At 40.9% G+C, this 18,436-nt stretch overlaps 1 protein-coding gene across 2 annotated transcripts in view; it reads left to right on the top strand.

Annotated features, from left to right (window-relative positions):
• G6PD (glucose-6-phosphate dehydrogenase) overlaps nucleotides 1–18,436 on the top strand; it is a 67,348-nt gene that overhangs the window by 23,688 nt on the left and 25,224 nt on the right. For both annotated transcript variants that reach the window (XM_089692952.1, XM_089692953.1), the window contains exon 2: nucleotides 7,497–7,633. In XM_089692952.1, the coding sequence (XP_089549078.1) occupies nucleotides 7,497–7,633 (137 nt within the window). The remainder of the gene's footprint in view (nucleotides 1–7,496; nucleotides 7,634–18,436) is intronic.

Below are 18,436 nucleotides of genomic sequence, written 5' to 3'. Positions count from 1 at the left end.
CAAGTAATGTAGCACAGCATAGCGCTCAATCTGACATGATCTCACCGTGCTCTAATCATTAACAACTGACTATTACAACATGCTACTTGTGAAGCTCACTCATTGGGATCCTCCTGTTTAGCAGGAGAAGCAGTTTAGCTTCCCCTGGTGAGTAATCACTTACACCAGCCTTTCTCAACCTTCCCACCCCCCGAGGAACCCATTAAATTTCAGGTTATTGGGGAACCCCTGCTGAAAAAGAATTATGCCTACAGCTCATGATACATTAGCATGATTAATACGTCAAGGAAAGTTTTAAATCTAGAATTAGGTGTAATTATGGAGTTCTTAGTGCCCACTCTAACATTAGTGGTCAGTTTAGAAGTAGTGGAAAATTACCCCCTTGAACTGGTGATCAGTGAAGGTGGGAGATCAATACACCATTGCTCAAGGAACCCCTAGCAATCTCAAGAGGAACCCTAGGGTTCCACGGATCCCTGGTTGAGAAACACTGACTTACACCAGGGGTTTCCAAACTTTCTAAACAAAGGGCCAGTTTATTTTCCTTCAGACTTTAGGAGGGCTGGACTGTGGCCATATGGAGTAAAGGTCCTGACATCAGTGGGAAAAAATAATGCCCTATTGTTTGGTGTCATTGGGAGGAATTGTGCCCCACCATTTATGTAATTGGACCCCATCATTGGTGTCATTGGGAGGAATTGTGCCCTATCATTGATGTCATTGGACCCCATCATTGGTAGGAATTGTGCCGCATCGCTGGTGTCATTGGAAGGCATTGTGCTCCCTTCATTGGTGTAAATGGGGGGAATTATGCCCGATTGTTGGTACCAGGGGATGAAATAGTGCCCCAAAGGGCCTCATCTGGCCCCGGGGTGCAGTTTGGAGACCACTGACTTACTCAATTTAGCTACTAAAAATCTCCTGTGTAGCTGTGGCCTATTGAGTTGACTGCCAGCAAAATGTTTACAAGATTTGTATGCATTCATCTGCAGGTGAGGAAAGCCTTGGCGGGTCAGGATTAGGTTTGTGCATTGACAGCTTCCTGGTGGGATAGTTCAAGTGGGTTCAGACTAGGATGTGAACATGCATGGGCTCATCCCTAGACTTTTATCTCTCAGTAACTCTGGATTTAGGAATAAACAAATGTAATTTAAGAAGTTAAGACCACCCCTGAGAAAAGAACAGTGCAACGATCATCTTCACAATGCAGACCTCCTGTAGCCAGCACAGTATCCGCTCTGGTGCTCTGCATTTCTAGTGGTCTCCAGCATGTACTAAGGGCAGGTTCTGTAATGGAGATTACTGGCAGAACCCATCTTACATTTGTTGCACATGAAGGATATAGAGACATAAACACTGGGTCATCCAGGCTATGGAGATTTTCTTTGTGAACAGAGGTGAAGGTCATTTTTTGCTGTACAGACTGGATTGGGAGTGGATTCTCTTTAATGTGCACCCATCTACTGATGGGGTCCTTTCACACGGGTATATCATTTTTTTTCATCAGTTCAGTCATGTTTTTTCCAAGAAAAAAACTGATAAGTTCACATCACTTTTTCATCAGCTTACGTCAATTGTCCATCAGTTCACATCCGTTTTTTTTACATCCTTTACCAACATAAAAACGGACCATATGTCTGTTTACATCCGTTTTTCATATGTTCTGGGCTTTTTTATGGAAGAAAAATAGGGTTTTCTTCCATTCAAAAAAAACAGATGTTAACAGATGCGGATATTAACCACGTGCCCTCCAGAAGATTTACCCCCCCAGGTCATTGACCAAGCCATTTTTTGCATTACAGCGCTGTTACTTTAACTGACAATTGCGCGGTCATGCAACGCTGCACCCAAATTAAATTTACGTCCTTTTTTTCCCATGAATTGAGCTTTCTTTATGCGGTATTTGATCGCCTGTGTGGTTTTTTTTTTTGTTTTTTTTTTTACTTTTTTGCACTATAAAAAAAAAAGAAGAGAATTTTGAGAATACGGTATTTTAGCTTTTTGCTATTAAACATGTCCAGGAAAAAAAAATTAAAAAAAATCTAATTTTTTCAAATTTAGGCCAAAATGTTTTCTACTACGTCTTTGCTGGAAAAAAAAAATCCCAAGACATGTAAATAAATTGGTTTATGTAAAACTTATAGCGTTTACAAATGGCTGTATAGATTCTGGAATTTTACTAGTAATGGTGATGATCAGCGACTTATAGCAAAACTGCGGCGGGCATTCTGACACTGGGGAGAACTGACTTGGTGTCAGTGACATCGCTAGTGACACCAATACAGTGATCAGTGCTAAAAATAAAAAGCACTGACACTGTACTAATGCCACTGGGCAGGAAGGGGTTAACATGAGGGGTGATCAAAGGGATAACTGTGTGGTGTTTCACGGTAAGCTCTGTGTGTGTGCGTCACTGTAATCACACTGCTTTGGATGGCTGTGCTGTGCACAGTCATCCAAAGCAGTGTGCACGAGCTGACAGGGTGAAGAACTGTATTGTTTTACATACAGTTCTCCTCCCCTTCGAAGATCCTCAGCAATCACTGAGCACCTGGCGAGTAATCACCGGCCGGGACCCAGTGATTGACAGCCGCTGCCACGAATGGCAGGTAGGACGCGCTCGCGCCTCTTGCACTCCCCCTATCTGGAAGTGCAGAATCGTGATTTTGCGCACCTGTGCCGCCCTGTAGCAGTATGTCTGCTATAGGGCGGTTGGGAAGCAGTTAACAGATGTAAACAGATGATCATCCATTTACATCCATTAGTCCATAGAAATACATGGGTGTCTGTTTTTCATCTGTAAACGGACAGATGAAAAACAGACATACGGAACGCCTGTGTGTAAGGGGCCATATCCTTTATGGATTTAAGCCTCCCATTCACACCTTTGCACATGTATTGTGTTTAGGGTGGTCCCAGGGGCGGACTGACAACTCATGGGGCCCCCAGGAATAGGAGATCATGGGGCCCCTGTGTGCTTGCCCAAACTCAAAAAAGCCTATGAAAAAGGTACCAGGGGCATCTCATGGCGCCCCCTACTGACCCCGGGCCCTCGGGCAGTGCCCGAGTTTCCAAATGGTCAGTCCGCCCCAGCGTGGTCCATTGATCTCAATAGACTGCCCTACATGTGACAATCATTCAAAGAAGAAGCACAGGTCCTTCTTTTTTCTTTTTTTTTTGTGTGTGTTTACATCACATTACAACACATGCCAATAGATTACCATGTGTTGTGGTGCAATTTAGCACATATGCGTTGGCTGGTGCATTGAGAGTGTCATTAAGAATGAATGGTACTGCAGCGTGCCTGACAGAATATAGCACGTTTTCATGTGCTACGAGAATGCAGGTGATAATTGTGAATGGGGCCCAAAGCCTTACATGGGTAGAAAATCATTTGAAAATTTGCATTTGATAATGATCTGTCGAATGATCTTGTGATTACACCATCATTGATACAAATTTTTTTGCCTCCACTTTAGAGCATATTGTTGTTCGTTTACAATATAAAATGTATTTTTTTTTTTTTTTGTCGATCGATTTCACATTCCCATGCACAGTAGTTTTTGTGTTGTTCCCAAACTACTCCAATACTTACTCAAATCATTCATTGGCACCACAAACTTCCAACATGTCGGTTCAGTTTTTGTCATAAATCTTTGTGTTTCGAGATTTGAAATGAGCCCACTAATATTTGGAAAATTGAACAAACCAAGTGTTTCAGATTATTATTTTTTTATCAGTTTTCTTCCCATCTATGGCCAGCTTTACATTCACTGTATATGTTGCATGCTGAAGGAGCAATTGTTTATTCTGCTTCTCCAACCGCCCCCCGCAAAGGGCAGCCACGTGGAGGTGTACAAATGGTGCGATTGTGATGCTTTGCGGCTGTGGCCAGAATGATATCTTCTGTCGCAGTACTTCTGCCAAATGTGTCCTATTCAGGTGAACGGAGCCGTGTCCGCTCCTCCCTGCAACTGCATGCATTGCTCGTGGCAGTGTGCCATTTGCGGGGTTAAAACAGGCAATCAGGCGGTAACATATCTCCTCTCCACCTGTCCGATGCCTCTGAAAAGCCAACCACTGCGGAATTTAGTAGTGATGAAGGCTACACTGTTTACCTTTAATGTATTCAAAGCATTAAGGTCAAAATGCCCAGTATTTTTGACAACCAATGGTGTTAAGGAATGTCCATGGGAGACCGCGCCAGAGAGGAGGCGAGCATTGCAGCCAGGACTGGCGGTTTATTTAAAAAAAAACAAAACCTAATAATATTAAATTAATAAATAAAAGTAAAAATGTTGGTCTCAATGCATTCTTCTTGGTTTTTACAGATCATATGGTTTCGGCAGAATTAAAGTGGAACTAAACTGTATCTGAGCTCCACAAACTGAAAACGCTTTTTAATATTCAAAGTAAACTCCCCCATCCATCCATGTCTCCGTGATTTATGTTGCTGAGAAAACACGTTGAAAAACACCCCCTAGCATTGCTGACCTTGGTCTTCTTGAGTAAGGGCAGATGATTCATGTAGCATTTACTTCTTGGAATCCATCTGCCCTTAGCTCAGGCACGAGGGTGTACTTAGCTGAGAAAGCTCCTCCTCCAGATGAAAGGAAAAAAATGCCCGTAAAGACTTCTGGGATGGATGACATAATTTTGGAGACCAGAAACTAGGAAACGACTGCAGAAATGTATAAAAAAAAAAAGGTTTAAAAAAAGTAAGGCTGCATTCACACCTGAGCAGAGAGATTTACTGGCGTTTCATTTGAGAGTTTTTGAGCATTTTTAGAAGTGTATTACAAGTATTTTACAGCTTCAAGTGCTTTTGTTTAGCCAATCAAAAGCACTAGTGACTAGGGGGAAGAAATTAGAGTTGGAGAGCTGCTGTTTAAGCAGAAAAACGCACAACAAAATGTAAAATGCTCAAGTCACACATTTTCAGGCATTCCTATTGAAGTCTATGGGGCCAAAAAATGCTCCTAATCTGCTAAAAAGAACCTCATGTACTTTTTTGAGCGTTTTGCTTCAGGCAACAGAACACTCATGTGTGAACGGGGGCCATTGAAATGAATGGGATTTGGCTTGTTGAGTGTTTTCAAGCAGAAAATCTCTTAGGTGTGAATGCCACCTACATAAAATATACCTTCCTATTTATTTACTAAGGCTAGAAGCATAAGGAATAAACCTGAGCAATGATGGTTGAGAGAGATAATCAATATTGTACAGTTACATTGAAATTTGTGTGGACAATTTAACAAATAAGACTTGACCTGGTTAAGTGCCCAGTCATACCAGTGCGATTTGTGAATTGAAATCACACCTAATGAATGTGAATGTCAGTGTCTTAATGTGTGTGATTTGCTGCAGTGCGATTTCTTACATTACTTTTTCTGCGGTTTTGTTGCGATTTTCACATACATAGAATATAATGGAAATCGCACTGCAGATTACAAGAAATCGTTGAAAATCTGCACAAGTTGATCCAGGGAATATCCGATTGCCTCTCGGGGGATCAGGAAGGAATTTTTTTCCCTGTAGGAGCAAATTGGATCATGCTTTGCTGGGTTTTTTTCCTTCCTCTGGATCAACTGTGGGTATAGGATTATAACTTTTTTTTCTGGCTGAACTGGATGGACTTTTGTCTTTTTTTAGCCAGACTAACGATGTAACTATAGTAAGTAGCAATAAAGTCTTTAGAAATTGTACACAAATCATGCGATTTGAAATTGCAGCGGTGTGACTGCTGACTACAGCTGCATATAAAATAGGAGTATGGGGGCCACGTGGCCCAAAGACACCAGTCTGCTTTGTGTTCCATACCAGGCACTGCAACCCACAGGAACCAATCAGGTTTCAACATTTTGCACTCCGAACACCAAAAGAATAGTTCTGACTGATTGTATCACATGGCCTTTGCTATCTGATAAGTTTAGCCACTTAGGGATTGATTTACTAAAGGCAAATCTACTGTGCACTACAAATGCAGCTGATCCAGAGCTTAGTAAATGAGGCGAAACTTTGTTTTGTAAAGAATACCGAATCACATGCAAGGCAAATAAAAACCAGCATTTTTTTTGCTTGCACATGATTGGATGATAGAAATCAGCAGAGCGTCCCTTCATTGCAGTGCACAGACTATTTGCCTTTAGTAAATTAACCCCTTAGTGTGCTCATAAGCCAAGCTCAGTTGTCCACTATTTCAGGTGAGCAGATGGACTTTACAGACACCCCATTCCTGCTCCTGTGATCGGTGAACACGTGATGTCTATACATTGTAATTAGAAATGTTACAGTCCACTTGGAGAGTATAATGCATGTAATGTAAAGGTAGTATCTCTGGGAGGAATGTGGAGTATCTGTACAATTGACAGCGGGTTCACACTATGCACTGCAGGACACTGCAAGTAATTTGCACAGGAATTGCACCGCATTCCTGTGCACATTACATGCAAATGTCTGTGTAGTGCGATTTGGGCCATACACTTTGTATAGCTCGGATCGCATGCGCACCAAAAAGATGCAGGACTTTTTTTTTTTTTTTTAATCTGCACCTGAATTGCATTGCATGGATGTTCACTGGCAATCGCATTTTGCAATCTGTTTCGGGGTGTCATTAATTTATTGACACCCACACCAGATTGCATGAACGTGATGCGATTACAATGCAGTGCGGGAAACGCACAGGATTCACAGCGTTTCCCACACCACATTGGTGTGAACCTGGGCTCGGTGGTTATCACCAATGTTTGTGATCGTTCCAGGATGCTTTGTTATTGGCTGTAAGTTTTCAAATAAAGTGACATAAAAGAAAAAGTACTCGAGTATGGGTGACACAGATGGTCTCTTTACAACCTAACTATGTATTCTTAAAGTTCCTGCTATTGCTCTCAACCTCTTCCAGTTTCGTTTTTTTTTTTTTTTTTGTCTGTGATCCGACCTCCTGTAGGAAGAGTAGGACTCTTATTATTATTATTATTATACAGGATTTATATAGCGCCAACAGTTTGCTCAGCGCTTTACAATATAACGGAAGACAATACAGCAACAATACAGTTCAATACAAGGGGGTTAGGTGCTCCTTGGCACTTACAATCTAACTGCATTTGTTCTCCATGGTTCCACTGTATGTAGGACCATAGGCACTCTCTCCTGGACTGTGGGATTTGTAGTGTGCATAAAGCAGTGCACTTGGCCAGAACTAACATGCAGTGCTTGTTCCAAACAAATGGAAGTGAGAGGGAAATGGAGAGCTCTGGGAGCTCACAGAGTATGTTGCAAGGAGGCAAAAAAAAACATTAAGAAACAATTTACAGGGACAAAAGTAGCGGATGTATGACTTATTTTTGGAGAATAAGGATGCCATTTAGCACCTGTTCCCTAGAACTCCCATTCTCTTCCATCACCGTCTTTCTTTGTGTATGCGTGTTCATGATTGTATATTTGGTGACATTTCCCACTCTACTGGAATGCTCATCGCCTCTCCTCTTCCCCTACAGAGCCCAAGATGAGCGCAGCCCAGGAGCATGTGCACCTGAGCAGGTCGGAGGTGTGCGGTATAATGAGGGAAGAGCTGTACAGTGAGGAGGATTTCCAACAGACACAGACCCACATCTTCATTGTAATTGGTGCTTCGGTAAGTCATCCTTTTTTTTTTTTTTTTGCTCTGCTGCAACACTAAATCCCTAAACTTTACTTTCATCCTGGACGGTACCGTAAGTGTTAACTTCTGGTGCTGCAACTTATAGCTCCAGTGATAGTACAGTAGTAAAATATTTTATATTTTTTTCACAGAATAAAAGGCGAGTTCTGTGATTGGATGAGGGGAGATTGTGATGTTTATCTGCCCCTCTTCTCCTTTCACAGAAGCCTTGTATTCTGTGAAAGAAATACAAGAGAAGTTAGGTGCGGATGAGGTGTAGTCCAAGCAAACTACCATCCTCTCTGTACTATCTTTGGAACTTTAACTTTCAGTGCTGCAAGATTGGTGCTCTTACAGTACTCTCCAGGATGAATAAAAGTAAGCGTGTTTACCATCGCGAGCGCGGCACCACCTACACAAAGTGCACCCATCATCAGAGCAGGTTTGTTTTGACATGCAAATGTCTCAAGAAAAACTTTCCCAGTATTAGGCTTTAAAGTTTTTACGTTTTTTTTTTTTTTTTTTTTTTTTTTTTAAATTGTTGTTAGTATATGAGGTGGTATCAAACTGTTTCGTAACATGCCAACAGATGGCAGCACAAGGCTGCATGCACCATCACAGGGAGCACCGACCTTCACAAGTCAGTGTGCCAAAAGACATCGTCCTGTGTGCATCGGGAGCTGTGCAACTGGTGCTATTCTGACCATGTGCATTACATAGTCTGCTATATCATCATGGACAGTAAGAACATAGAGCAGATGTGAAATTCTGCACGAAACTGGGCAAATCTGCCACGGAGACATTTGACATGATTCGGCAAGTTTACGGCAATGCTGCAATGAATCATCCCAGGTGTTTCGAGTGGCAAGCGCTCTTCAAGAGCGGAAGAACATCACTGGAGACGACGAGCGATCAGAAAGACCTTCAATGAGCACATCCCCTGAAACTGTCAAAGCCATTCGGCAACTTGTGCATGACGATCGTCTGAGAACAATCCACAACATTGCTGCCATTGTCGGTGTGTCATACAGAACAGTCCAGGCAATTCTCACATGTGATCTGAACATGTGCCGCGTTGCTGCCAGTTTCATTCCTGGGCTGCAATGATCTCACTTCCGCACCCACCCTAATCGCCACATTTGGCTCCTGCAGACTTTGCCCTCTTCCCAAAGATGGAGATCCAGCCCAAAGGTCGCCATTTTGACAACAGTGTGGAGATCCAGCGCGAATATCAGAAGATGCTTAACACGCTTCGAAAAGAAGACTTCCAGGACACGTTCCAGAAGTGGCAGGAACACTGGGAGCGCTGCATTGCTGTGCAAGGGGACTATTTTGGAGGTGATTTGTGTGTAAACGTAGATAAAGTACTTTCTTGTAAACAGAGCTAGTCTCAAACTTTTTGATACCACCTCATATTATAAATTCAATATTTGGTTTACAAATAAACTTTTAAGATACAGCAGAGGATTTCCAAAGCATTGTGGGTTATCTAAAGAGACAGCAGAGCACGTGCAGATTGCAGCATGCTTTAAAGGTCTGATAGAAGACTTTGATTACGGGATGAGTTATTGTTTTCAGTAGGGAATGATTTTCTTAAGGAATAGAGACTGTTTACTTTGCAATGTGAATGTTTACCGAGTTTTTAGTAAATAAGATTAAGCTGTGTTTACTTTAATCAACCATACATGTTGTTGCAAACATTCCGTTCTTTTTTTATATCCATATTCCATCATAGATAATTCAGTATTGCCCCTTCAGGCAACCCCCTCAGCCTCTAATACCTTCCCCTTGGCTTGGGACCCCTAACCCTGTGTTGGATGGTACGTGGGCTTAAAGCTGAACTCCAGGAATTAGGCAGACTCTACCTTTGCAGTGGGACCTGCCTGCCTGCACTGCAAGTGTTTAATATTTGTCTAGCCTGGAGGTGCAGGGATAAGGTGTAATACTTTGTCCTCGTTCACATGGGTGTATATTGTAGAATGAATTAAATAATAACAGTAATGGACATGGACAGCAAAGCTGTTTAACTTGTAGGATGAGACCCCCTATAGGTAATGTATTATATTAAGGGGGAAGTTCACATTTGAAAAAAATTATAAATGCACATTTTTTGCAGGTTAATAAAATATATGCATTTATTTTTCTCTAAGGAGCCTGCAGAGTATTGCACCCGCGATTAGTAGATTGTGGGTGCAACATCAGGCTCCTGCAGACTCTCAGGATAGCTGTCTGCCTGTACCTCGTATCGGCAGGCCGTTACTTTAGAGCAGGAAGATCAATGAACTACAAGAGCCCTCACAGTTCATTGAGAACAAAAAGCCGTCTGCCGCAATGGCTGCCGGTAATTGCGTCAAAACTGCGAGTGAATGACGCAGCCGCGTGGGCGGAGCCCTGCACAGCCATACTATTTTCAAATTGTGACACTGGGTGCGGAGAGAGGAACTACCCACAGAAAGGTGAGGCTTTGGGGACAGAGGAATTTATTCCCTTGACATTATCCTTTGGGTTCTATCAGGAAACAGACTATTTTCATAGAAGGCCATGCACACCCAAGGGCCAGGTGCAGAAGTACACCAATTACAATCACACTTGGCCAACCACAAAGGGGGGAGTTCTGATGGTCTGTATTGTTCTTCTAAAACTGGATTCAAAACACGATGAGTGCAGCAGTAACCAGTCCAATACTGGCTTTCATGTTCTAATAGTGGTGAAAAATTCACTGATTAAATCTGACCATTATGGGCAACAGCTTCCTTTTTTATTTCAGTTTTAGACTTCTCATCCTAGATGCTGTGCTAAAAAATAAAAAAATGGATTTTATCCAGAAATGGCTGTCCTTGCCTAAACATGTAGAAGGGACTATGTAAGGTTTGATGGCTTCTGCAGGGAAGTGAGGTCCCACAGTGCGGGGCCACAGCATTGTCACATAGAACTGCTGAATTGTGTCATTTTGTGTGCACACAATACAGGAAGAAAATCCCTTGCTTAATTACCATTTGGCAACCCTGTTGGTTTGCTGTGAAACCTCTAAATGACAGAGTAGTTTCTACACAATATCCTGCTGAATGCTGTAAGGCAGGCCAAACTTTATGCAATTTTCTTTACTTCAACCACGGTTTGAAGAAAATATAATTGCTTGATTCCCCCATCGACACAGTCAGCGTTTCTAGGGGAATCCCTCCCACAGTGCTATTGTGTTCTGCTGGTGGGGAAGGCTCCCTGCACTCTATGTTGGCAGAATACTATGATCACTGCTGGCTGGTGTAGCCGCCAGCAGTGATCTCATACAAAAACCTGTCAGGCTGTTTGTACTGAAGTCAATTGATCGATCAACTTCAGTACAACCGGCCTACCCATAGATGGATTGAAATTGGGCCACTTGTGAGCCATCTATGGCCAGCTTAAAAACATCACATACACAGCCCACAATATGTACTACATATACAGTATATGGCTTAGTGCATGACGTTCTTCCCTACCAGCAGTTTGGTAGTGGCTTTGATTCCAACTAGGGGAAGTCTGTTTTCAGTATGGAGCCTGCATGTTTTTTAGAGGACTTTATCCATTTATCAGATTCTTGCCAGTACCAAAAATCTATAGGTAGGTTAAGTAGTTAGTAGCCAAATTATATGTGCATGTGTATGACTGTGGTGATAAAAAAAAAAAAAAAAAAAAAAAAAGAACCCTTAAGCAAAAAAAATTGTAGCCTGGAATAGGCAAGTGTTAGAACCCTACAACACTACAAGATAAATGAGGCACTAAACAATGGACAAAAGCTGACATGGATAGATGACCTTGGCCTGAGAATGAATTGCTTCACAATGCATGCAGCTAGAGAGGAAGATCCTGGAGGAGGGATTGGATAATATACTCGCCTACCTCCAACGTCTGTAGTACAGCAAGTGATGTCCTTCAGACAAGATTGCTGGGAACTCTGACTAACTCATGATCATTTTTTCAATCTTGAATGGTACCAAGTTTCTAACCATGCGGGGTCAAATCTCATGAGACTTTGCAGTGCAGGAACATCTTGTGAGATTTTGGATCTGGCTAGAAGGACAACATCACCCTTACCTAGGTGCTGCAGAAAAAAGTCTGGAAAGATGAAAATATTATACAGTCTACCCAAACTATTTTTTTTTTTTTATGCTTTCATCTAGCATCTTGGGGTTAGGGAGCACCTTGAATAAGTGAAACTCATCACAGAGGTGCAAGGTCTGCAGTAAGACCATGTAAATACTTTTGTGTGCATAGTCTGGGTGCAGGTGCCCTTTAAGAAGTTCACACTCCTGCAACTTGGGATACAACTTAATACTCTCTTGAGAAGAGGAGATTAAGGGGGGATATGATCAACATGTATAAATACATCAGTGGTTCATACAGTGAACTCAGTGTAGAGTTATTCACCCCGAGGTCATCACAGAGGACAAGGGGGCACTCTTTACGTCTGGAGGAAAAGAAATCTGGAGGAAAAGAAATCAAACCTGGAAAGGTTTCTTCACAGTAAGAGCTGTGAAAATGTGGAATAGACTCCCTCAAGAGTTGGTTCTGGTCAGCTCAGTGGATTGGTTTAAAAAGGCCTGGATTCTTTCCTAGATACACAGAATATAACTGGATACTAACATTTATAGGTAAAGTTTATCCAGGGAATATCCGGTTGCCTCGCAGGGGATCAGGAAGGAATTTTTTTCCCTGCAGGAGCAAATTGGATCATGGTTTGCTGTTTTGTTTTGTTTTCTTTTTTCCTTCCTCTGGATCAACTGTGGGTATACGATTACTACTTTTTTTTTTTTTTTTTTTTTTTTTTTTTTAGTGGTTGAACTGGATGGACTTTTGTCTTTTTTCAGCCAGACTAACTATGTAACTTTGCAACTTGTGAGACCCAAAGTCGCAAGACGTGAAATGCCATGTATCTCTATAAGAGACGTTTCCAATTGACACTACTGAAGTTGCTGCAACTTCAGTAAAGGTTCCTGCACTACTTTGATCCGACTTTGACACCGCTTCAGTGCCAGACAGTGTAAAAGTCCTCAAAGTCACTTCAAAGTCGGACTCCAAAGTTGCACTGAAAATAGCAGAACTTTGGAATCGGACTAGTGTGAACTGAGCTTGACATCATAGCTCTCGTATGCAGCCTTCATGCCTGTCCGCACTCTATGTGAACCCTCTCAGCTGATTGTTGTAGTGCAATCATTATCACGGTCTTTGTTTTTCAGACTCCTAGATCTACTGGGCTGTGTCAGAGTTACTCAGCAGATTGTTCTGATATTCCCTTTGCCTGAGGTTTTTTACACCTCCATTCCCCAGTGTCCTGCCACTCCCTACCCACTATACAGAGAAGGTTCATTCATGCATATATTTCTGTGTACACTCCACTGATCACTTCCTATCACCTGATGATGATTATCCCCATATTTTCTGTATTAAACCAGAAGGGCTTTGCAAATCAGCTGGCATTAACCACTCGTCTACCGGGGCAATGTTTTGCACACGTTCACGTTAAAATCTGCAAATTTTGCTAGAAATGACTATAAAGTAAATATTTTCTGAAAGCGGAGGCCCTGGAGAATAAAGTGGTGGTAGTTGATATTTTTTAATTTGCATGATATTTGCACAGTTTATTAAATGCATATTTTCTGGAAAAAATACACTAAAATTAATTTTAGTGTAAACAAACACATTATTATACCCAATTTTTATAAACCGTGACTAGAAAAAGTACACATAAACAGCGCTATGTCAAAACACAATGTCCAGTTGATCTAAAAGGATAAAGGAAAGAAAAAAAACTTCCACCAAAAAAATTTATAAAATAAAATTATAATGTGAAAAGTTCAATTCATTCCAGTGGTAAGTGTCTCTTTAAGATAAAGTGATCCACCATCCATGTGATCCTGCAGTGATTAACACCCCATTCAACACTCACCAGAAGCTGGTGAGTAACCAGTAGTGGAAAATTAGTAGGAATTCAATCAATCTCCTTAATAATGAATGGTTGTGAAATCTTGAACTTCATAATCAGCCAGCAGCCCAAAAGAACCTCCAATCAATTGATTATTAGTATCTCATACTCCAATCTCCTCATTCAGATTGAAAAATATCAATTCCATATGTGGGCAAAATAAAACAGCCACATAGCGTGATACCGTAAAAACAATAATTTATTGCCATAGAAAACCTCCCTTAAGAAAAGCACTCACATTGAGTAACATGGTAATGCAGATTGTATATATACTTCCAATAAAATGGCCGCTGACCACAGCAACTAGTGACAGTCTCACCACACACTGGTAACTAAGATCTTGAAACAACGATCACGTGCTCTCACCACGTGGTCCCAGCGTGTGTGCTAACATCACGGATGGTCACGCTGATGCGTTTCGTCATATCAGACTTCCTCTGAGGGTGTCACTTTGGTGGAAGTTTTTTTTCTTTCCTTTATCCTTTTATATCAATTGGACATTGTGTTTTGACATAGTGCTGTTTGTGTACTTGTTTTAGTCACTGTTTATAGATTTTTTTGTTAGTTAAAATGGCAGCTTGGTTTAAATATTTAAAAAGAAAGTAAAAGCAAGCGCTGTAAATCAGAAGAGCAGCCAATGCACCAAAGGATACCAAACAACCTTTCAAAACATGAATATATATAGGGTGCAGCGCTCAAGCAATAGACAATATATCAAAGATATAAATAAAACATGAATAGTATAAAATACATAAAGTGACTTGTGACAAGGTGCCAACATATAAAGTGACTTCAGTGATATCATGTATTCCGTCACTGTAGGAGTGACTCGTGGTGAACAATGATGATGGAATAGATAGTCCAAATATGAGTATAGGAGATCGGAATATCTCCAGCAATAGGTGCTCCGTTCAAACCAGATGGTGAGGTGACCGGTATATATGATAAGGCTGTGCACTCACCAGATGCACAGTTAATCTGGCCGGAAGAAATTGAGCTGAGAGCCGGGAGGAGAGAGGAGAGCAGTGAGGGGAACACCTTACCAGACCAGATTAATACGGGAGCCTGGAGCGTGCTCTACAAGAGCATTGTTTCTACATGCGCAGATTAACTGTGCATCTGGTGAGTGCACAGCCTTATATATACCAGTCACCTCACCATCTGGTTTGAACGGAGCACCTATTGCTGGAGATATTCCGATCTTCTATACTCACATTTGGACTATCTATTCCATCATCATTGTTCACCACGAGTCACTCCTACAGTGACGGAATACATGATATCACTGAAGTCACTTTATATCTTGGCACCTTATCACAAGTCACTTTATGTATTTTATACTATTCATGTTTTATTTATATCTTTGATGTATTGTCTATTGCTTGAGCGCTGCACCCTATATATATTCATGGTTTAACCATTAGCCGCCCGGCCAATGGCCGTTTGGTGGCTTCAGAAGTGTCTCTGCACTCCGGGTGCACGCCATTTGGCGTGCTCCCGCACATGTGCCGTTTGCGCTAATGCAGAGCGGCGCAGCAGTGCGATCTGTCACCGGCTGTGCACCTCGGACACGGCCGATGACAGATCCAAGTACCGGCTCCCGTTGCTGGTACCATGTGACCTGCTGTGACCAATCACAGCAGGTCACATGACAGTTGTATACAATGGATGGCTTCATTCATGATGCCATCCATTGTATACTAGTGCCTAGCTGTGAATGGTCACAGCTAATCGCATGCACATGTCATGTGATTAGCTGTGACCAAATCACAGCTAAGCACAAAAAAAAAAAAAAGCTGAATGAATCGATTTCACTCAGGTAAATGATTGCTTATAGCAAAGTAATTCTTTGCTATAAGCAAATTGTGTAAAAAAAAAAAAAAAAAAATACTGATCACTTCCCCAAAGTAGTACAATGTTACTATGGTAACATTGTACTACTTTGGTCATAGTGAAATATGAAAAAAAAATCTTAAAAAAAATGTAATAAAAAATTAAATATAATAAAAAAAAATATATATATATATATTTTTTTTTCATACTGTCACCAGTCAGTGTCCCTGATCACCGCCATGCCAGTTATATGATGACGCTGTACTGCACTGGTGACAGTATGTAAAAAAAAAAAACAGTGAAAATAATTTTTTACATTTTTTTCATTTTCCGAAAAATTATGACAAAAAAATACAACTTCAAAAAACTCGCCATGCCTCTTATGAAGTACGTCGGACTGTCTACTCTGCAAAAAGGGGTCATTTGGGGATATCTGTACTATTCTGACATTCTTGGACCTCAAGAAATTAGATTGGCTGTCAGTACTTCAGGATTGATCAATATTCAGATCTATACCATAGTTTGTGAACTCTATAACTTTCCTACAAACTAAAAAATACAACCTAATTTGGGTTATTTTCACCAAAGACATGTAGCAGAATACATCTCGGCCTAAATTTATGAAGAACAATTATTTATTTGTAAACTTTTATAACAGAAACAAAGAAAAATGTGGGTTTTTTTAAAACATTTTTGGTCTTTTTTTGTTAATTTAGCAAAAAATAAAAACCCCAGCGGTGATTAAATACCACCAAAAGAAAGCTCTAGTTGTGTGAAGAAAATGATAAAATTTTAGTTTGGGTACAGTGTTGTATGACCGCGCAATTGTCATTCAAAGTGTGAGAGCGCTGAAACCTGAAAAATGGCCTGGGCAGGAAGGTGTAAAATTGCCCGGTATTGAAACGGTTAAATATTTAATTACTGGTTTAATAATTTTTATTTTTGTATACCAATATTTTCACCATTTCCTACTTCCTCTGAGGGTGTCACCCTCAGAGGAAGTGTGATATGACGAAACGTGTCAGGGCGTTACCATCCGTGATGTCAACACACACAACGGGACCACAAGGTGAGAGCACGTGATCGTTGTTTCAAGATCTTAGTTACCAGTGTGTGGTGAGACTGTCACTAGTTGCTGTGGTTGGTGGCCATTTTATTGGAAGTATATATACAATGTGCATTACCATGTTGCTCAATGTGAGTGCTTTTCTTAAGGGGGGTTTTCTATGGCAATAAATGATTGTTTTTACGGTATCACGCTATGTGGCTGTTTTATTTGCCCACATATGGAATTGATATTACCCAATCTGAATGAGGAGGAGATCGGAGTATGAGATACTAACAATCGATTGATTGGAGGTTCTTTTGGGCTGCTGGCTGATTATGAAGTTCGAGATTTCACAACCATTCATTATTAAGGAGATTGATTGAATTCCTACTAATTTTCCACTGCTGGTTACTCACCAGCTTCTGGTGAGTGTTGAATACAATGAGGTGTTAATCACTGCAGGATCACATGGATGGTGGATCACTTTACCTTAAAGAGACACTTAACACTGGAATGAATTAAGCTTTTCACATTATAAATTTATTTTATACATTTTTTGTTTTTGGTGGAAGTTTTTTTTTCTTTCCTTTATCCTTTTATATCAATTGGACATTGTGTTTTGACATAGCGCTGTTTATGTGTACTTGTTTTAGTCATTGTTTTATAGATTTTTTTCTTTTGTTATTTAAAACTGCAGCTTGGTTTAAATATTTAATCACTAGTTTAATAATTTTTATTTTATTTTTGTATACCAATATTTTCACCATTTCTTGAGCGGGGTAATATAGGCTGGTTTCATCCTATATATTTTTAATTTATACCCAATGTTTGTGAACATAGAAAAGATGGAGTTGCGTAGAGTAAATAGATACCAAACACGTCAAAATTTAAAATTGAGCAAGCGCAAGGAATTGCAATGGTACCCAAAATTCTCCATTGGCAATGCTTTAAAAGCATTTATAGGTCATGACTTTAGAGTTAACCATGAACTATGACCCTAGAATTATTGCTCTCACTCTGATGTTTGCAACAATATTTGACATTTGTGGCGCAATTGATGTTTATATACGTGCTCACTCTACGCTGCACTTTTTAGGTGGGGGGTGCTTTTTTTAATTTAATTTTTTTTTTCTTTAAGCTTTATTGCTATCACAAGGGAGCTAACAAGTCCCATATGTGATAGCATGGGCAGGTGACAGATACTCTTTATATAGTCATTGGGGTTTTATTAGACCTCCACTGTCTCCCCTGCCTTCCAATACCTTTATTCCAGCACAGATTATGCTGGAATAGTTGTATCTTTGGCTGAGGAATGACAGTTGTGACCCTGGAAGTGACATAATACACTGCAGGTTCCCCAGGCTAGGTGGGGAGCACCCCGTGCATCCCAATCACTTTTATGGAAAAGCCCTTTGCTGGCTCAGCTGTGAGCTTGAGTTAACCATTTGTCTAGCATGCTTTTTATCAACGTACTTCGGTAGACAAGTGGTTAAAACAAATCCCCTGTCTTTTGTGTCCATATGTTTCTATGAACACAAGGATTGATCATGTCTTCAGAACCTAGAATCCTTAGGTCTTGTCAGTAGCCTCAGGGCTTGTATATACAGGCATAAACTTCTGAGTTGCTTTCCTTCCCCATATAAGTTAAAGCTAAACTCTGGAAATTGGGCAAACTCTGTCTTTGCAGTGCCCCCCCCCCCCTACAAGGGTTAATTGTGCCCTTTCTCTAGGGGTGGGATAAAATGTGTTATTGCCCTATCATTGTCTCCAGCGCTCCCTGCTGCTGTGGATGGTCCCCGGCATCATGCGTACAGTGCAAGGCTTTTAACCCTCGTTGTACATGAAGCGAGGTTGCAGTCGGGGCCCAAAGTGCTTTAGAGATGAAGGGAGCTGCTGGAGACAGAAATACGAAAAGTATTATACCTAATACCTGTACCCTTAGGCTGGACATACA

This window comes from Staurois parvus, unplaced genomic scaffold (assembly GCF_062004578.1).
Source record: "Staurois parvus isolate SC_StPar_1 unplaced genomic scaffold, SC_StPar_1.0 ptg000608l, whole genome shotgun sequence".
NCBI classification, from domain to species: domain Eukaryota; kingdom Metazoa; phylum Chordata; class Amphibia; order Anura; family Ranidae; genus Staurois; species Staurois parvus.
Note: the sequence above shows the minus strand (reverse complement) of the source record. Positions and strands in the feature narration are given on the sequence as shown.